At 39.8% G+C, this 9,059-nt stretch overlaps 1 protein-coding gene across 1 annotated transcript in view; it reads right to left on the bottom strand.

Annotated features, from left to right (window-relative positions):
- The window catches only part of MLLT1 (myeloid/lymphoid or mixed-lineage leukemia (trithorax homolog, Drosophila); translocated to, 1), a 27,779-nt gene that overhangs the window by 15,020 nt on the left and 3,700 nt on the right, over window positions 1–9,059 (bottom strand). Inside the window, exon 3 of the mRNA XM_009323423.1 lies at window positions 7,735–7,817. Coding sequence (XP_009321698.1) covers window positions 7,735–7,817 — 83 coding nt within the window. The remainder of the gene's footprint in view (window positions 1–7,734; window positions 7,818–9,059) is intronic.

Here is a 9,059-nt window from a genome sequence, read left to right as displayed (position 1 = left end):
GCTTGGTGGATACCAACGTCGCTGAAGAAGCCATTTCTTGTACAAACCATACCTCTAATAATAAAAAGTGTGGTAACCACACCCGGTTTACATCAAAATCAGTATCCTAAGCCCACCTGGGAGTCAAGGTCTTGGATCCTAACTCCCCAAACAGGGGAAGGCAGACATCTAAGCAGACACGTACAACGGAATTGTCTCCCATTAACAAGCAAGAACATGCTACCAACACGAGGGTCTTCAGACCCTCTTTTGGAAAAGTCCTCAAGAATCCATGCGCACTTGAAAGGGTTCAATGTCTACTAAAACACATGAATGGGAGGAAAAAGAAAAATACTTGCAAAATACACTGCCTTGTCATTTTCCTCTTTTCTAGGACCGTTCTCATTAACTGAATCATTAGTGAACTCTGCATGTGCGTGCTTACACTGGAGTTCAAACAGCAGCTGTAGAAGGTCCCTCAAAGTCTAATAAACTTAAATGAAGGATGAATAGAAATCCAAATGTGGCCTAAGAAAGGTTTCTAAAATGCTTTTCCTAGTTTACAACATAGAATAAATTGATCTTGGATATATTAGCCAAAGCAGGCTTTAGTCAAAAGCCGTGTATGCCACCACATTATCAGAGCTCCGCTTTGTCATTTGCCTGTTTCTTTTCAGAGCAGGAGAGGGGCAGCAGATTAATTTCCCTTTTATCTTAGGTATCCCATTTTTTATACAGACTCAAAAGCATCAGAGAACGTCCCAAATATTTATTGTACCTCTGTTGACGAGCTTCCACTCCTTGTAAAATTAAGACAGTTTTTCAATGTGATTTTTCTCCCAACTCAGAGATCACGACCGCCCTGGGAACCGAGCCCTAGCCAAGTACCACGATCATTAAAATATCCTTTGTATGGTCTCAGGCCATCAGAAGCCCCCCACCCAAGTGAATAGTTAAGATTACAGCACTCCTAAAAGAACGAGTACAAAAGTCTCAAAGCAAAAAGCTGCAAATAAACATTCTTTCCTTTACTGCCTTCACTGACAGCTAATGATTATAGCTCAAGACACTCCAAAGCTTAACCCATCCGGTCCTCCCTAAAAGGTTCTTCTCTCCAAACAACCATTGGGGGCGTGGGGGGAGGTGGGAAGGGGGGGGGAAACCAAGGAAAATTTCTCTCAATTGACCTGGACCTACACATCCTCTAACTTTAAATGGAAAGCCACACTGAATCCACAGTGCCACACTTCAAAGCCTTTCTAAACAACACGTTGGGATCTACACATCCTGCTGCTTGGAGCTGCAATAGAGTGTAGTAGTTTCTCACCCTACGAACTTAGGTCCAGGCAGTCTGTTTTCATACTGCAACACCACCTCACGTACTCCTGCTTGAGTAGCAGCTATACACACAAGCCAAGCTTTACCCTTAGATGATTCCACCTTCTGATATTCAACCCTTGATGTCAACAAGTAAAATTGAAAAGGGGAGAGACTTACTTTCTGTGGATATTTTGTTGCTCTCTGAGACCATAAGCTTTTCTAAAGGGCCTTACTTCCAAGAAAGGCTTTAGAAAAGATGGATCACATCCATTTCTAACTGGTAGATATTGTGGTTATTCAGATTAAAATTCAGTGGTCAATTTGGACATGAAATGGTTAACCTGATATGGCACCTCTGAGCAAGCCACCTTAGAACCTCAGTTTATATCTGCCCCTTAAATCTCATGCCAGAGGAGTAAACTAGAAGTGTGTACCACAAAACTAGGGCCAAGCTTTATTTGCAGCAGCTGTGAATTTCCCTCCATCCAGTGAATCCCCCTACTCCACCCCCCAATCTCCAAAGCCGAGTACATTACGCTTTATTTTTACTGTTTTCCAGCTTCCTGTCTGCCACTGCACTGTTACGAACACTGAAGTTGCTCTATTTTTCTTCTGAGTTCTCAAGCAATGGGTTAAAGTTCTTTTGGCACTTTTCTTAAGAGGAGGAATTTTTCAAAGTCTTTTGTTAAAATTTCCTTGTCCTGTTTTTAAGGCAGGGTGTGCCCTTTGCCACTTAAACACAAATCAAAAGAATTTCACTGGTAGCGTGCGCATAAAGCTCATAAATCACTTTTAGAAGGCCATAAAACAAAATTATCTACAAAAATCTAGCACACCAAGGAAGCAGACTCATGGTTATTCAATAACTATAACATCGAACACTACTTCCCTTTTGCCACAGATCCAGCCTGACAGAGTCATTTATCCGTAACCGGTTCATAACGTCTGTATAAATGAAACCCCCTTTCCAGGCTTGTACAACCCGTTTGACTAGTCTTCCACCCCGCTTAGAGACAGGACATTTAAAAGCGAATAGCCCAATATTCATTTTTTGAAGCAAGTAGCCTTATGTTACACTCTTAAGAAGCCCACGAAACACCCTTATCTGTTTTGAGATTTTACAGGGTTAAGTAAAATAGCAGAGAACAGCATTTTGGAACTCTCTGCCATCTGAAGTCTATTACTTTGTTTGAAAATTAGGAAAATACACTCACTGCTCAAAGAGAAGCATTTAATAATCTACTAGCTCTTACAAATACTAGAGATGATGCTGGCATGGCTAGTAAAGCTGCCACTTTTGACAACGCTTCCTTGCCAGGCACTGCAATCTACTCAGCATATGGAGATGCCTATCAATGTGCCACACTGAACGGCTACTGAAACACACACAGCCCGGGTGTTTTGGCCAGGAAAACAGTCTGCTCAGATAGAAGAATGGGTAAACTGACAATACCTATTAATTTACGACAGAAAAAGGTAAAAAAAAGATTCACCACTCATCAGCAGCACACAAGAAAGTACTGCAGGGTTGGTAAGTAAGACAATACAGAGCAGACCTAAAAAATGTGAGCAACAAATGCTTCTGCCTAAAGGCTAGACAAAATGACAAGTTTTACTCCTCCTTCCACAACTTTCAGAAACACTGAATAAATACTACCAGGTTAAATCTACTCCTCCTTTCCTCAAAGCTGTGCAGACCCAGCCCCAATAACACCGCAATTTAAGTAAAATCAAATGCCTCATGCAAAGACGGGCTCTTCAGCAACCTTCCTTAGGAGTATTTCACAAGCCAATACCTTCCTGATGGCACAGTCCTGACACGTAGTGCTAACTGATCTCCAGTTCCACCTACCCTGCCACACGTGCAACCCACCTACAATGTCTCCACCGAGTTCCTACTCTGAAACACAAATAATTTCTCCCTTCTCCAATATTTTTCTATGTATTTTATATATCACACCTATAAATACTGCAGAGGGGGTAAAATATGCATGTTTTTATTTTGAACCTAACTGGAAAAATCAAACAGATTTCTCTGCTTTCTTTGCTTATCTCCCTTTTCACTAATAGAAAAAGTCCAAGTTACATGTATCCATTATGTAAATACTGGAAGCCTTTTATCTCTAGCACTGAAACTGGGAGGTAGTATCTTTAAAGAAACTTTAATACAACATCTTATCCACGTTGCATTAATATCCCCTGCCTTATATCAGAATAGCATGAAACTATACTAGACCTTTAGCTTTTGGTGTGTGTGGGATTGATCTAATTTGATTAGGATGCAAAAAGGGTAACGGGATGAATACCAAAGTCATACCTGTATTACAGCCTCCAGATTACAACATATGCCACTATAAGATGTATTTGGAGACAACAATGGGGCCATGGAAAAAGCCTCAAGACTGTTGAAATTGAGTGGGGGAGAGGGAAGGGGAAGAGCAGTAGAAAAACAGCAACGCATTTATTGTACCCAGTTTGTATTGATTCAAGCACCAGAAGCCACTAACAGCAGCCCTCATTATAGGAAGGAACACAAAGGGTTTAAAAATAAAAATAGCATACTAACATTTTCAGTCCAACAATCCCAAATGATCGACTATCATTAGTCAACTGTGCTTTCAAAAGCTTTATCATTCAACCTGCTGAGACCCTGCCATTTGTTTTTCAGGTTCAGTTACAGAGGCAAAGGCTCCAGCAGGCCACCAATATCAAATGAGACTGCAAGTCCTGTGGCCTGTATAGACCACTGCAACTCTCCAGAAAGCTCAGATATACAAACTGTCCAGGTTCACTGCAATATTTGAAATATATATTCTGTAATTCAAATGACAAGACTGAGAAAGCACCTACTTACTGAGGAACTGAATTACAGCACAGGAAGGACAAACACATGCCCACACGGCACAACTATGCTCGTAGAGGATAAGAACAGGCTCTTGCACCTTTTTTAATACTCTGCTGGCACTTCCCTGTCTGACAGAAAGGCACCAAAAGCCTCAGTGGGGCCAAAAGCACTGACTCTCCTACTCCAGACAACAACGATAACAAAAAGAGTACTCCAACACAAAGAGTTAATGGGCAGTTTTATGCAAAGTTGACTAAAAAAAAAATCCCTGATGAATTTCATTAAAACCATTCTTAAGCCATTCTTAGTAAAACTGTTCCTTAGCAGTGAACAGGCCCATGTTTCTTAGCCAAAGCAAAGAGTACACTCGCTCTGAGAACCACTATTTATCATCCTAGTAACAAATTAGAACAGGGAAAGGAAACGGCTAAGAAAGGAGGCTTAAACTGTGGAAAAAAAAATTCAGCCAACCATGGCAAAGATCAACCTCCACAGATTAGTTCACTCCCTCTTTAAATCCTTTCTCTTCTCACCTTTACAAAGCTAAACATGCATCGATAAACAAATCCCAAAGCCTTTGCAACTCTTGTTTTAACTGAGAGGACACACATCAACAAAAACATGCTAGAAGGTAGGGAGCATATGGCCAGAAAGACCCACCCGACTGCTCCTGCCCAGCAACCTACGAACCAGCATTTTCTACCCAATCCCAGAATCAATCCAAAACATCTACTTGAAAAGAGTTATTCAAGGATGAGTCCCAAATGCTGTAATCAATTCAGGCAAATTCAGAACAATATACGCTCTACACACAACAGCTGATCCCCACCAGTGTCAACAGGTTTACAGAAATCAGAGCGAACATATGGTATCAAAGTAGTAAAGACTTATTTATTTGGTGCTTTAATGTCACATTATTTAATGCAGGAGAAAGTAGGCTGTATTCTAAGCATTTGACACTCCTCCTCTTTCCCAATCTTTTTAATTTCTACTATATCCCAGTCTTTGCTTAGCTTTTGCCTTTGCATTTCTATCTTTGCAGAAGTATTTACCCCTTACCTTTCCTTCAACTCCACTTACTGAAAATAATCATAGCTCTTAGTATTTCAAGATGACATTATCACCAGGCATAGTGGTCAGAGAAGCCAAACTCTTCACATCATCAGGCAGCTTCTAAGCTTCCAGCAATCGTAAGCACCATGATTAACTTCCAAATGTGCAGAGAATATAACATTTGCTGACATAAGGATGGAAAAATTACTTTTAAGCAGTAGAAACAAATTTTAAACAACTTCAGTGTAGCTCACGTATTTCCAGTTCATGGTTGAACCTGGGAACACGTCTCTGTTCAAATGACGTGCTGAAAGACGGAAGCTGTCACATTTTCCCTCAACCACCACTTGCCCGAATTTAATAATGGGAGGGGCTGTCTGAAACTCCTTTAATTAGTCAATTCGTCAATCAGCTTAAAAGTGGAAAAGAACTTCTCCATAATGCACGCATCTAAAAAACAGGGCAAAGGTAAGTATTTTGAAGATTTGTAGTTTTGAAAACAAGTCTGCAGGTAAACCTGATTTCCTATTTATTTTTCATCTTTCTGAAAACCAAAGTGCCAAAAACAAACCGCCTTCTCCTAAATTAACTGCGACTTCCATTGTTTCCACTAAGAGACCACCTATTTCCCTTATTTATAAAAGCCATCCTACCCCTAATGCTAGAAAGAACAACTACGCAGTCACGTGTTTATAGAAACAATGAGATGTGATGACCTCGGTGGGTGTGAAACCAAGTTATATTCAGACAAGCTGCCAGTTCCATATTCTGTGAGGAGCATATGAATATAAGGGACAGAGAGAAAGAGAGCATACGAATGCAGACGACAGTCATTACAAACAAGTGCACCTACAAAAAAAAATATAGGAGAGGCAGAAATGAGGAGAAAGATCTGAGGACTTGTGAAAGACAAAGCCATTGGAGACCTGCAGGGAAAAGGCAAGCGTGAGAAAAGACTGCGTGAAGAAAGAAAGGAAAAAATAAAAAGTAAGAGTAGAAACAAAACATAGTTCATCCACCACAGTCATTCAAGATTCCCCTTACATGAAATCAGCATGGAGAAGTTGACATTTTTTGGTCAGGAACGTAAAGGTAGATTTTGAACCTGAATTAAGACAGCATACAGTGCAGATGAAGAGTTTCCTGATTTCCATCCAAAACCTCAGAAAAGCCACCAGAAGTCAATCTACTTCTAAGCTTTTGAGTTTTTTTTTCTGCACTCAAGTCATAGTTTTCAGTGTTTGCCAAAAAAGCTGCTTCTATCAACAACTTTCGTCCCCTACCCTCTAACTGCCATTTCTCTTCACATCCTTTTGGCTTACCCCACCCACTGAAAAGAAAGTTGTGGGCAAAACGTTCCCAGGTTTAGAAGACAAGTCTTCTTGTGGTTCAGTCTCATTATTTGGCTTATTGCTCAGACTCATAAACTGGGGTAAGAGCAATGCGGTAGGCCAAAAAACCAAACTAAGATGTTAATTATTCACAAATGACACCGCCAGCAGAGTATACTGTGCTAGACTGGGGCGAGAAGGAAACTATAGATGGATACGTTTGTGGGAGGTACAATGGGAAAGGACGCTGGGAAGCCAAACAGAATTAGGTTGTTAGATGTGGTCTGCTGTCAACAAAACCCGGGGTAATGGCTTGTGCTTGGAGGGTCGAGGGGGGTAGGGGTGAGAGCATACATTATAGCGATGTGGCTTAATAGTCAAATTTTAGTTTATTTAGGTTCCCCTCTTAGGGATAATAAGCAGAACTTTTTTTTTTATTTAAGTAGTAATCAAAACCAGAAAGATTCAGTATTCATGTTTAACAAAACAATCTAACTGAAACCGAGTTAATATGAATGCAAGTGCCCAAATCCCTATTTTCATAACCTTCTTCAAGTCATGTAGCATGTGACCTCTGTGGTAAGAATTAAAGCAAGCAATAAATCCCAAATTTTAACTTTCATATACTTGTTGGCAATGCATCTTAAGATTTAAAATATTTAGTGTTTTCTTTTTGGGAGAGTACTGAATCAGAACAACAATATTTTTAACACAGCTGTAAATTTCTGTCCTATATATGCAAATCTTTGTCTTGGGCCTATACAAATTTTTATATCTGTACAGTTCATTTAATAAGGTTGCAAACAAAAAATGGATTTTTTTAATATATTGCCAGTCATCACAGTATTTACAAAAGTTTATAAAATCAGTGGTTTACGTTTATTTACTTCCCTATTTGCATAAAATATTTTAAACTGCTTTAATATTTTCCATGCTAGAGAAGCTTGTTACAAGTGGTACAATCTCTGTTCAGAATCTCTAGGACCATCACACTGTCCTGATATTACCTTTCTATACAATTCCATTTCTGCCAAAAGCTTTCTTTTGAAGTCTGGCAGGAGCTTCCAACTCCCAGTTAAATTCTATTTATTAGACTAATAAAAAACACACACATAAAACAGTCACATAATTTAGAGTCTTTCTGTCAGGCAGTTTCAGGCTCTGGCACATCTCAAAACAATTAGAAGACCAGAAATCAGATTCTACCTTATTTTTGAAGTATACTTCAATGGGCATAATGAAGCCTGCGTAGCCAGACTCCTCCACTTTGTAAGGGGGCTCCTTGCACACTGAAAAGAGAACAGACAAATGTTAACTTTGAATATAACGCAACTTAATCTGAGCCAAAAAGGAGTTGCAAGATGAGAAATGGGCCTCTGACAACTCGGGACACATTTAAAACACCGACCTTTGTGAAAAAACAAAGTAAGATGGTGGCCATGGGCTTAGTTAAGAACATGAAAATCTGTTCTTAGCTCCTCCCAGGGAAAGGAAACATAAAACACTCCACGCCAGAGTCTCCGCAAGATTCTTCCCCCCCTTTTGCAGCAAGATACAATTACGTTTCTGTGCTGTTCCACAACAATGCAAACTGCCAGTTAAAGCTGTCTTGCAAAAATGGCAAAGACCCACAAGGTGGGAATTTGAACAGTACGGAAAGGTAAGATTTACTTTGATGTCAATACTTATTAATCAAAACACTACACCACGCGAGCGGATTTTTTTTTCCTTGAAACGCTCTCCTGCAATGCTCAATCTTCGTAATTACGTAACAGCCATACTACAAGCTGCTTCATCCAAACCTCGTAACAAACCTGAAGGGCAGGTAAGCACTGCTATTTATTTCACATACAAGGAAACGGAGAAAGGTTAAACAGTTCGCTGCTAAGGTCACAGTGCTGCCTACTGCAGAAACATCGGTTACAGAAGTTTATCGCTTCCAAGAAATTAATCTACATGCTTCCTGCCTCAGCTCCCCCATCCCGCTACCTGTTGTAACTTCATGCTGCTGAATCCTTCCTATCGTCTACCACTGCATTTCAGTATAGCGACAGCCGACTCAAAGGATTCTAGGATCATTTATTTGGCCATGACATAGCTATACATAACAGCTGCCAGAAGAAACATGAGACCAACACAGAGATTCTCCCTCTCAGGAACCGGATGCACTTGCATATAATTTATGCAGTACGATATATGTAAATAAAGTCAATTAAGTAATTAGGGGAATTCAGTGCAAATCTTTTTACTTTCTCTAAAGAATTCCAAGTAATTAATATGATTAGGAAACAGTACCTCAAACCTAAAAAGCACACAAATTATTCTCCTTTAATGTACATATATTATCCCTAGCTCTAAGCACTTCTACCATCATTAAGGTGCTAGAAAGCAGTACTCAAAATTCAACTGTGAAAAAAGAGCACATCTAAAAATAATAAAAATCTATAGACTTGCTTTAACTTGAATTTCATATAAAAACCCTATCGTTTAGGGGGAAAAAGCCCAAAACCAAAGAACGGTGCCATTAAGGC

This window comes from Pygoscelis adeliae, unplaced genomic scaffold (genome assembly GCF_000699105.1).
Source record: "Pygoscelis adeliae isolate BGI_AS28 unplaced genomic scaffold, ASM69910v1 Scaffold590, whole genome shotgun sequence".
NCBI classification, from domain to species: domain Eukaryota; kingdom Metazoa; phylum Chordata; class Aves; order Sphenisciformes; family Spheniscidae; genus Pygoscelis; species Pygoscelis adeliae.
Note: the sequence above shows the minus strand (reverse complement) of the source record. Positions and strands in the feature narration are given on the sequence as shown.